The sequence below is a fragment of the Drosophila sechellia genome, chromosome 3R (assembly GCF_004382195.2).
Source record: "Drosophila sechellia strain sech25 chromosome 3R, ASM438219v1, whole genome shotgun sequence".
Classification (NCBI taxonomy): Eukaryota; Metazoa; Arthropoda; class Insecta; order Diptera; family Drosophilidae; genus Drosophila; species Drosophila sechellia.
Genome location: NC_045952.1, coordinates 5,395,320 through 5,407,432, shown reverse-complemented (window position 1 = coordinate 5,407,432; position 12,113 = coordinate 5,395,320). Strand labels below are relative to the sequence as shown.

The following is a 12,113-nucleotide window of genomic DNA, read 5'->3' as shown; positions in this document are numbered from 1 at the left end:
AAATTTATATATCATTGCGCAAAGTTCATGCCGCCTGGTTAGTTTTGTGGCCAAAGAGCTAATGGATTTTTATTGGCCAATAAAATACTGGGATGTTTTTCAGTTTGAAATTGATTTTCATATGTTATACATACACATTCTACTTACTTAATATCATACCCAGCTAATCTCCGTCTTTCGAATTATATTTTGTTGTATGAAATACTTAGATTGTGTTGAAAGATGTCTCTCATCATGTAGAAATTGTATAAAACTTTATCACTCCCTTGGCGGCAATTCAATTTAAAATTTAATTCAGCACCATTTTCGCTCGCACCTTCATCAAACAAACGACTGTGACACAGAAAAAACAATTACGTTTATTCCTCATGCAAAACGTGTTTAGGATGCGCCACATTTTCCACATGCATCTTATTTGCCCCCATCCTGGGCCGCGTACTGCTGGCAACATCATTAGAGGGCTCACAAAAAAAAGGAGCAACGGGAAGCAAAATATATATATATAAAGTGTGCGGGCAAATGAAATTTAACCTGCTATCAACAAATTGCGCTACTTTGCAGGTTAACTGCAGCGGAACAGACGGAGCAACCGCGTCCGCTAGACAACAACATACCGCTAGAAAAAACAAGTTGAAACGCACTAATGAAGGAACTCCACTGTGGGATACCCGGTGCTTAAAATATGGTTTAAAATATGCTAAAAATTCTAAATATTATTGCTTAGTGAAATGGGACACAATAGAAATGGTGAGAGTTAGCCAAGCCGCTTGAACATCAGCCGAGATAATAACGTGATAATTTTAAACTAAGCGGTCACAGCTGATTCCATGCAAATCCATAATATATGTTCTGACTAGGCTAGTATACCCTTGTATTCCGAATGTACCTCGTATAGAAGGAACAACAAGCGGCAGGAACTTCACTTGATGTGCATGACTTGCAACAAAGCGAGAGTCCCTGGGAAGTGCAGTTGATTGCTGACTCTGGGTTTGGTTTTATACCCGTATACTCTCGTATATACGTGCGAGTGGGGTTTTGAGATGGGGTCGTCATCTATGGATCTCTGGGCTCTGGTTCGCGATGAGCAGGGGAGAAGCTGTTAAAAGCACTGAGGTTACGACGTGTCGGAATTTTTATGCGTTTTAAAGTATTTCCATGGGCCAGGCTGAGGGGGGGAGTTGGGGAAAGTGGTGCCCGTAAAACGGTATTAAGCGTGGAAAACTAAGTTATGCGACAGAGCAGAGAGTTACGTAGAGCGCCATAACAACTTAGCACGTACAGCCAGTAGTCCTGTCCGTACGTGTGTTAGTGAGTGAGTATCTGTGCGCGAGAGCGTGCCAGAGTGTGTGTAAAGGAGCAGGGGGTCGTAATGATGTGGGTGGCTTGAATGACACGTTGCGGAAGTTGTGGCTTAGTTTGCGGGCGAGTGGAGGGGCCAGCCGACAGTTTATGTCTGCGAGCTTAGCTCAAAAATACGCCAACTTGTTTGCTCAAAAGGCATAAAACATAAAAAATACACGCACACACACACACAGATCCAGTGCTGTGAAGTCCTTTATGCTGCCATTACCACATCATAAAATCCTTCTTTTTGTGTCCAACTAATGATGGATGAACCATAGCCACAGGTATAAAGCGCAGTAAAGATATCAAGCTGTTTCATGACCCACATACTCCAGTCTCTTCCCGTGAATTTATACCAGATTCGTGGTATAGTATGTGCTCCAGTAATGACTCCATCCGAACAAAGTCCGCACACGAGCGTAACATTAATTATTACCCACAGAATAACCGGGTACACTCCGTTTCCATATTTTATGCTGGATTTTGTCTGACAAATTGAATATGCTTTTTCCCGCGAATTAGCACAGGATTCTTTGTGCATTTGTAGCTTTTTAATATTACTAATTGGGAGATAAATCGAAAACTATATAACTATTTATGCGAACATTTTCGTATATTCTTTTATTAATTTATTGAAGTGAAGTTTGTAACTACATGTGTAATTCGACGGCCTAGCCTGCAATCACGATACTAATAAAAATATATAATAGTAATATCATGGCATATGTAGCCAAGTTTAGATATTACATGGACGTAAGTTTAATTACATGACAAATAAATTAATTATTCAAAGCAAATAAATGGGCATGGAAAGAACATATGAATTTAATTTTTTGACGAGTTCATTTGAGTGAATACTCAAAGGAAATATTAATTCCTGGGACCTGAAAAAAATCAGTGCCTTAGTAAAAAACCATGAATTATGTTAAAAAATGTGCTCAACTTATTAGCCATGTCAAAAATATCTGCTCAGAGCACAAACCAATTAGCTAACGCTTGAAATGTCAAAAGAATTTTCGTACCCATTTAATTGGGTCATTGGCGAGGAATTATTTGTTCTGATTTCTAGTCTATCGGTAAATTTCAATTAGATGAAACACTGCGATGGTTGTTATTCTATTATATTTCATAAAATACATCGTATTGTTGGTGAGTTAGCAAACTGGAAATGTCAAGCCGATAAATGCAACTGAAGCGGGCGGAAAGGCTTTTTCCACCATCCGTCGCCGCTTACATTTGCGGTCATTCCTGACAGTTTTCGTTGCAAAGCAAATAATAATATAAAAACGAATTTCCCTGCCCCCTGCCCGCCGACCACGGTGCATAATTGATAGATGGGAAAATATAACAATGGAAAGCGGGCGGTCCAAAAAGTGTGTTTTTGATGGACACTCCGGCACGAGACCACAGACTATTAGGGTTTATTAAACGACATCTAATGCCTGTCAGCTTTTTCCAGCACCTACATATGTTCAGTGAATATAATGCTGGGCTCGTGTGTTGGGCCTGCGGTTTTTTCGTTTTAACACAAATATTTATTTATGCAATAAAATCGGGACAACTGGCTAAATATTATTGCAGCAACCCGACCAAATATCGGCCGTCATGTTTATATGAAGCATAATTAAAAACGGACAAGCTCGCATATTGAATATTTACTGACAAACTGGCAACCACCAACCGATGGAACATGACATGTGAACGAGCACGATTCGCGGCTTTAATCAAATGCCGTACAAATTGGGCCTTGATTCCGTATTTGGATAATACTATTGCGAATTTAATTAGACCACTATCTGCATCTAGAGCAGCTCAAGGCCTCGAAGCGGTTTTAATGCAACTCACCGAGCCCTGAGTCATACCTGGGCAAATATTTGCCTGCATACAGGATGAACCTCTGCTGGCACCTGGCCTCATCCAATTTCTTTGGCTGCGCCTCAAAGAATGCTGCATCAACCAGAACAATAACAAATTTGCCAAAGGCAGTCCTTTCTGGCCTCTTCCTCTGAGAGAAAATTTCTTTTGGTTTATTGAGCAGGCGGAGGGCTTCTGCTGCTGCCTCCTTTCCACCCAATGGGCGTGGGCAAATTGGATTTGCCACGTTACATGACGTCGACACTCACAAAGTACACAAACAGCAGCGGGGGGAATGTGGCCCAGGGATAAGATCGGAAAGGACAACCAACCAGGATATGCAAATCTCAAGGTTGAGCCTGCAGTGCAGTCTCAATTTTGGGGCATCGTAAAATTGCAATTTATGAAATATCGTAAAGTCGTCGGCCTCGTCGATTCCCAGACCAATTAACAGTCCACACAAAGCGATGGCCATAATTGCTGCCTTCCGGCCTTTGAAAACTCATTTCCTGTCGCACAGACGAGATCCTCGATGGGCTAGGGACCAGGGTCACCGCATCCCATGAGTGCGAGCAGTGGATGCTCCTTAAGCACTCCAATTTGTCCTTTGTCAATATGTCCCTCCCCTTGTGCGCCTGTGTGTTTTTCTAGTATTAATTAACCCTAATTAAGTTCACATCGCCCAGGAAAACTACAGAAATAGGAAACCCATGGCCGGCGGGCCTGAAAACATTTCGAGTGAAATGATTAAACAACTGCCGCAGCAGCATGTCACAAGTTATTTTTACTCGTAGCCCAGGACTGCAGGCGATGTCCTGAGACATTTAACGAGGATCCACTTTGCCTGCACGAATGTTTCGTAAAATGTTTAATTAAAGTATGCAAAGTTGTGTCAGCTGGCGCCATCTGTGTGTAAATAACTTCCGGGAAGGACACATTTTAGAAGTCTATGCCCGAACTACCATTACTCTTTGAATAAGCTAGCAATATTTTTAAACCACAATATTACTTACTTCGGAACTTGATGCTGATTTGATAAGACTACACAGAAATAAGTAAAGACAACAAGAAGCCAAGAACACTGGAACCCCGCTAATAATAATCAAGTTGTCAGTAAGTTTTGATATTACTTTAAGAATCGTCCTTTAGAATAATTACTTTTCCCCTGTAGTTGACTCAACTTGGCATGTAATGTAATTTCTTTTGTAAGTGTGGTCGTGTCACATAGGTTGAAACTGATTTTAATTAATTTTTGGAACAGGCCAAAAACTTTACACAGCACTAACTGGCATAAGTTTGGGATGACCAACTTTTACCTGGGCCCGCTGTCTAATCTGTGTCTTCGATAACATGGCCCCGGGAGCAGATGGTTCCACTTCCCTCACGTTCTCATATCCCCACTCCTTGGGGGCCTGAAAACTTGGCTCTGCCGTTGACTTTTCGTGTGTATGATTGCCTTAGCTGGTATTAGCAGGTGGGTTCCAACGGCTCTCCAACGAGCTCGACGAACTTGTGGTGGCATTTGCGACGGGCTTCTGCCTCCGAAAACGAATTCGAATTCGCTTCCGTGGATCACTTGCACTTTGACCCGCCGCAAGGGGAGCAGCAGGGGCTGCAGCACGGACCGCAGCACGGACTGCAGCAAGGGGTGCAACAGGGAGTGCAGCAGGGGGTGCAGCAGGGTGTGCAACACGGCACGCAGCAGGGTGTGCAACACTTGCAGCACGGCGTGCAGCAAGGGGTGCAACAAGGGGTGCAGCAAGGACTGCAGCAGGGGCTGCAGCAGGGTCCGCAGCAGGGGCTGCAACAAGGTCCGCAGCACGGACTGCAGCAGGACCCGCAGCAGTCATTGCAGCACGGTGGACAACAAGGGCTGCAGCAGGGGGAGCAGCAAGGTCCGCAGCAGGATCCACAGCAGGGGCTGCACATCTTCGATTCGTGCTGTTGGTGGGAGAACGGATGAAGTGCGAGATGGCCAAGTGCGCGACAGATGTCCACTCACCTTGAACCCGTCAGAGATCTCGAGCCCGGGGCTTGAATTTGATTTGTGTGTGTCCGTGTGACTATTTACCTACAAAATGTGTGTTTGCTGACATTTCCGTTTGAGTTTTAAAGCAAAAGGTCAAATTACTTCAAAAAAAAAATGGGCTTAATTACAGGAAATAAATATATATATTCGCATACTCTTTAAAACTTTTCTGTAAAACATTGTGCATAGGCAAAACTGTTTGATCGTCACAAATATTACTTTGCAACTAAATTTAAGTTCTTGGTATTTTAGTGGTTCCCTTACACTTTTGAATAAACAACATATTCGTCTTCCCACTAAGCAAATATTTGCATAAAGACGAAATAATAATTCATTCCTTCGCTGCCCTCTTTAAGTTTAGCCAAATTGGTTTTAATTACGAGGCATAACGCACAGCTTAATTTTAATCGTAAATAAGTAAATCAGTGTAAAATGTCTAATATATCCAATGAAATTAAGTTGTAAAGGAAAAAGTCTAAGCAATTACTTTATAATAAGACTTCCTTGGGACAGCTAAAAGTCATTTATCATAGATTCTCTTTATTTCGTTTATCTTTTTCAGTCATATTACGTATACGCCATGTATAAAATATGAAATTCTTATATTTAGTAAAGAGATTAATAAATCTGTGCAGAGATTGCTCGACATAGAGTCGATTCAATTCGCCGTCTTCATTGTTTTCCTTTTTATTGTCAGTTTCCCTGATTGGGATCCTTCTTCTCCTCCCGCCACACACGTTAATCAACAGCTTCGTGCGGAAATGCAAACTAAGCGAATTTCTGGCAGCTGTTTTATTTGGTGAAAGTTGAGCTAAACATTTGGGTGGCGACCGGGAGGCGGTAGCCTTGAGCTGGTTGCTTTGACAAATTACCACCCCCGAAATCCATCGCCACATTCACGTCCACACCCACATCCGCATCCGCATCGAGGAGCCTCTCCAGCTGTCGATGCTGACAATTGAACGGCTTTGATCTTTTCAGCGCGTTTCTCTCCAATTTTTGCGTGTCGATTGCGCTGATTGTGAGTGAGTGAGTATGTGTGAGTGAGTGTGGGTTGCCAGCGGGCATGTCCTTCTGGCCAGGTCCTACAACTTGGCCGGGAGTGTCGAGCCGTCAGTTGGGCGCTGTATTTGTCAGAGGGCGACAACGGGCTTGGCAGTGGCATTGAATGCATGAAACCTTTTGTCAATTACGCCTCCGCTCTCCACTGCCCAATTTCCCCAGATCCCCGACTATTTCCCTTTTTTCCGGCTGTTGCCGTGGCTCTGCCACCCTGTCAGCGGCGGGTATCGAGGGTTCGGGGGGTTTAAGGAGCAATGGGGCAGATGTGCCATCCTGAGGGGCAAAAAATAGGCATAGATGAAATGATTGCTGATTTCAGCTATGCATACAGCAGCAACTCACTGCCACTGTCACTGCCACCTTTTTGGCCATCAAGGGCTCGCACCAATTAAATTGACGTGCAAGTTGTCAAACTCGAAATGATTTTACGCTACATTCGTCGTTTTAATTGGAGCACAAATTCTGCCATGGTTATGTCGGGTCTGGTAGCTATTTGAACGAATTACACATGCACACACGTCCTTGTCATTCAATTTGGCAGTGCTGATATATTGGCTATCTCGTTCCATTATGCGCCAGTCAACTTCCAGGTGATTTACTTTCCATATTCTGCTTCAAAGAATTTGGGTAGCAGATTTTGAACATTTGTAATAAAATGTTTATTTCCGCACTATTATTTAAATATACGTAAGTAAGATTTTGTGTTTCCTTACCATTATCATTTATTTATTTATTTGAATATATTTATAATCGACTGCTCCCAAGAGCCCCTCAAGCCTGCACATCTATCATATTTATGAAATGATTTGTGGAAACTTGTGTTCCCATTCCACTTTTCAAGAAGAATATCAAACAGTCAGCGCCAGGCGCAATTATGTCAAAGTCAAAACTCGAAAACCGTTTTCTTTCCACCAAGCTCCCGCCAAAAATTAATGTTATACAGAAAATATTGTTCAGTCAACGGGCAGAAATAAAGGACCAGAGGGATAAAATCAATTGCTTTCGTTAGGAGTAAGGGCGATTCGATGGGTCTGGATCGGTTCAATTTGGTCCAGCCGAAATTGCCAGTTAATTGACAATTCAGCAAATAGCATGCGTTTTAGCGGACCTTCCGCGTTCTGCCAACTCATCGACATGGCTGCGTCCCTTGGACGTTGGACAATATTTGCGCCCACAGGGGGTGGAAAGCATCGCCAGCCGACCCCCCGCCAAACAACAATCAATTTTAATGAACGGCATTCATTAAAAAACTTTGCTGCGGTGCGAAAATCATGATGGTGACGTTGTCGCCCGCCAGCCACTTAAGCGTCATTGATTCATTTGAAACCGAAAACTGGCATTTGCCAAACAGACAAGTACGAGTGTGTATCTGAAGCTCGAATGGGTTGGGAAAAGTAACCGCAGGACGGGCCATCAGATGCAGAGGTGGTCACCACCCACTTGAACGGCCAGTGTGGTTAGACCGCCTTCTTCGCCTGCTCGTGACTTGGCGGTTTTATGTGGATCTGGCTTAAACACCATACACTCATTTGCCACATTTCCGTTAAATGATGTTAACTTGTCGCTGCTGGTTTCACTTTTGCTTTTTGTTTTTACCGCCAGGACGGTGGGAGGTAATCATTTAGCTAGGAAAACTTAAGGACCTTGCAAGCACAAATGCGCCTTCAATGGTTTATAAAGTAGTTAAGAAATATGTATATGTATTCATGCAATTTATTTTGCAAAGAAAAAGCAACCAGCCACACCCTAAAACACATAAATTTAAGCAATTTTCTGCGCGAGTTTAAACTGTATTTCCCTCCTTCCATGTTGACATATATGTACATTGTACATACATATGTATGCAAATTAAAGCTGGATGTTTGCCTCCAGCTTTAATACCCAATCAACTAACACAGACCACCCAAAATGTCCTCCTCCCGAACACAAACACCCGAGCCAGTAGCGCCATGTACGTGACATGTGCTTTGGTGAAATCGAAGCCCAAAATTGTCATTTCGATTAACAAGAAATCCACTTTCCTCTTACTTTTTCTCCCGCTTCTCTGGGCTGCCCCCAAATCAATTTCAGCATCGCACACACAGACGTCGGCGGAGGCGGCAGGCGGTCGGGGATCTGGACCCGGAGCAGGAACATCAGAAGGGGCAGGAACCTCATCGTCATCGGCAGCCTCCACGGCCATCAGCTCCGATGAGAGCGGCAACCCATCATCGGCGACCGCGTTCTCCAGCTTGGCTCAAGTGTCCTCGCTTCTGCCGGAGGCATCCGCTCTGTCGGCGACATCGGGACTCGTGGAGCCCTATCTGGATGGCTACGCCACTTCCAATGTGACCACTCAGATCGGGACACACGCGTATCTGCCCTGTCGGGTGAGTGCCGCTCCAGCTTAACCATTTCATCTCCATCCCACATTCCATCTCAATTTGCCAAGCCAAACGAGCTAAAGCGGCAGAAAAATAAATTCATAATTTCCATCTTTATTGCGCGTACAGTCGTCATTGCCTAACCCCAACTGAACTAAAAACTTAATGTATGTTTATACAAAAGCTTATTTTAATTTGTTAGCATATTAGTTGTGAAGTAATACTCCTCCCTTTTTATTTCGTAAAAGAAAGAACGTAGCCCATAAATACCAGCAAGTTTTCGAAAGTTCGAGCTATTTGGTTAGCTTTTTCCGGATCCACACACTTGGTTCGCCGTAGGCGATTTCACCCGTACATTCGCAAACAAAGTTGCGTGCTGTTTTGCGGAGGTGCGTGCGTGTTTTTATTTGTAATTATTACTACTATTGTTGTTGTGACTGCCCTCATCACCGTGACCTGCCCGAGGTCCACATAGAAAACCCATTAAATTTTATTGCGCAAATATTTGTGCGATGCCCGGAACATTTTGGAGGGGCGCAGCACCAGGATGCGGACAAGGACGAGGAGGAGGTGTGACCGACCGCAGCCTGTGTATTTAACGCAAGGCTCAAAAACAAATGGCAAACAAACGTGGCCAAGGCGCTCTCAGGCGATTTCTCACACGCTTTTCCATTGTTTGCGCAGGTGTTTAAAAACCAACGGCAAGATCCGAGGAAAAGCCAGGGTCAGGGGCGAGGTGGAATGGAAAGTGCCAGGGGCACGCAGTCGAGCAAATTGTTTGCTTACAAGTTGTAAATATTTTATTTAGCATAAATGAAAAGTGAAAATTAAATTTCAGCAAATTAGTTTTATGGCAACGCAATTGGTGCTAAGTTTTTGGAGTCTAGGTCAGCCACGTTACGTGACCAATTTGCCAATGGGAAGGTGCTGCTAATTATTCAGTATTTATTTAATTTGGTCTTTGGGGCGGGTGTGACCGTCTTTCAAAATACCTCAGACATTCGTTTGAAGATTAGGGAATGTGCAAGCAAATAATGTGTAGATTGCCGGCAGAACCATCATTATAGTTATCAATATGCCCTCGAGCTCATAGCGCTGGGATTAAAGATTATATTATTTTGCGTTAGAAAAACAGATAGATTAAATTCAAGCTGAATTCATCCAATTTGCCAAGCTGTCTTAGGGGCTTTCGCAACTCATTCGAAGGGAAAAATATTCCCAGAATACAACAGTTTGGTAGCTCAAATTCCTGGTAAAGAACAAAGCATTGGAAAACTCGCATTAATAGCGGCTGAAATATTTAATACGTGTGATGGGAGGGTTGCCTGTGTTCTGTAATTTTCCAGCCCAGCAATGTTAATTTCTTGTTGTCATGGTCAATTAAGTGCTCCTCCGCAGAGTTCAGCAGCCGTCCGCCTAGACAGCTCCTCCCACTACCCACCCTCCGCATCCAACATACCTCCGCCAGACCAGCCATCATTTCCCGATCCAGGAATGAAAAGTATAAGGCTCGCATCTCAATTTTCGTCAATTACTCGTCGTTGGCTTTACACTTTATGCCCGTCCAGGATGACACGCCCAGTTTGCTCGACGCTCCTTTTGCCCGTCTCCATTCTCCGGGAGCCTTTCATTCCATTCTCTGTTCAAATGCTGCATTAAGTGCCACAGTTGAGTGAGTCCTCTTAGCCAGGAGGGACAGTGGAGCAGCAGTAGCAGGAGCAGAAGAATGAGAGGTTGTGAACAAGGACAGGAGTCAGACAAAGATTGCTCTTCGGTCCGCTTCTTTTCAAATTGGCCTCACTTGTCCGTCCGTCCGGACATTCGATGACATTAGGTGGGGTAGAACATCCCTTTGGGGAAAATGGCTTATTTGAAATATTCCAAGCAGCAGCTTATTTGTAATTGTCGGAGCTTAACTTTTGTCCGCCCAAAGAATGCGCACTTCAATCGAGTGGAGTTGCAGTTAGACCGATTCTCGATGTCGTTGCAATCAAAAGTAATCTCCGAATTTGGAATTTCCCAAAAACTAAATTAGTAATCCGGCTGCACAGCAGGCTGAGGCCAATTAAATGCAACGCATGCAACGAGCTCCTAATGAGATCGTTACATCGGAATTACAGGGCGGTGACAGCACCTACACATTTTATGGAGATCCATAGAAGGCAGAGGACTATCCACCAACTAACCAGAGTCCCCATCCCAACCAGGGGACCAAAGTGTTGAATGGACAAAATCGTTTCTGTGCAAACAGGATGGTGGTCTGCGTGCTGGCCTATAAATGCATTTTAGATTTACTAACTACGACACATTTCGATAATATCTGAAACATGCCGTTGCCGATGCCAATACAGATGCAGATGACCCCACTTCTGAGCCTCGGCGGCTCCTGCGCTTGTCCATCTGTCGGCCGGGTTTCATGTTCATTTCGGTATTTAATTACATTTCAATGTAGTTTCTGTGGGCAGCCACTGGACCCCTCTTACCAACTCCTGGCCCCTTCTGCCCCATTCGGTTGCACTAATTTACTTGCGTGTGTGTGCGCCGTCACTTTGACATTGCTCTTCCACTTGTTGAGCAATTCTCGTGTGGACTAGTATAGTCACCGGAGGTTGTCCTTATCGTTAATGGAGCGGACGGTCTACACCGTAGATGGGGTGTTTAATCTCGACTGGGGTCCCTCTGAAAGCTGCTCCAGCTTCTAACGGGCAAAATTCATTATTGGCAAATGGCACTCTCGTAGTTGGAAATGCAATATTCGTGCCAGCAAAATAGACTTTGGACATAAACAAATAATCTTGCAAAACAAATATAATTTCCAATAAATTAGAACGTAATATAACGAAATAATTGTAGATGTCCAGATTATCCTTTAAGTAGGAGTTCAACTCCTATACTCTATACATACATAAACTATTAAACTCTATAAAAATTCGAAATATAAAAAGCTGTTGTTATGTTCGTTTTTTGCCTGTATTAAATCATTATGTCATGTACTGAAAACTGTATTCTATTGTTTTTCATTCGTTTTTCATAGCCCATTTTTATTTAAATCCCTATCTGGCAGAGTAAATATTTGATCAACCTCCATCTCATTTATAAACCAATTTGTTTGTTTTCATTCCCACAGGTCAAACAGCTGGGCAACAAATCGGTGTCCTGGATTCGTCTGCGAGATGGACACATCTTGACCGTTGACAGGTAATTAACAAACTCATTGCCAGACATTTGAAATCGAGGCTGGACGGCTATCTGCTGACAATTACAATTCAATTTTCTGCCTCCGCTCTCTAAGCCGTTAATGTCCCTGGACAATCTCGAGTGCCTGGAGAACGCAGACAGCGCCAGTGGTATAAACGATATAATTCACAGATGAGCACAAATATTTGTGTAATTAGTGAATTTAACACGCTCGATTTCAACTGCTTTTCTTGTATCCGTACGCACGCTCAGATATAGATACA

The 12,113-nt window shown here is 43.5% G+C and overlaps 1 protein-coding gene across 3 annotated transcripts in view; it reads left to right on the top strand.

Moving 5' to 3' along the window:
• Positions 1-12,113, top strand: part of LOC6614122 (hemicentin-2) — a 71,154-nt gene that overhangs the window by 39,590 nt on the left and 19,451 nt on the right. For 2 of the 3 annotated variants that reach the window (XR_004362031.1, XM_032721223.1), the window contains exons 1-2: positions 8,006-8,658; positions 11,780-11,850. Coding sequence is in view for 2 of the 3 variants with exons in the window: in XM_032721223.1 (XP_032577114.1) it covers positions 8,131-8,658; positions 11,780-11,850 (599 nt within the window). In the remaining variant the exon portion in view is untranslated. Of the gene's footprint in view, positions 1-8,005; positions 8,659-11,779; positions 11,851-12,113 lie in introns of those variants that run through there. The other variant, XM_032721224.1, reaches the window with a different exon arrangement.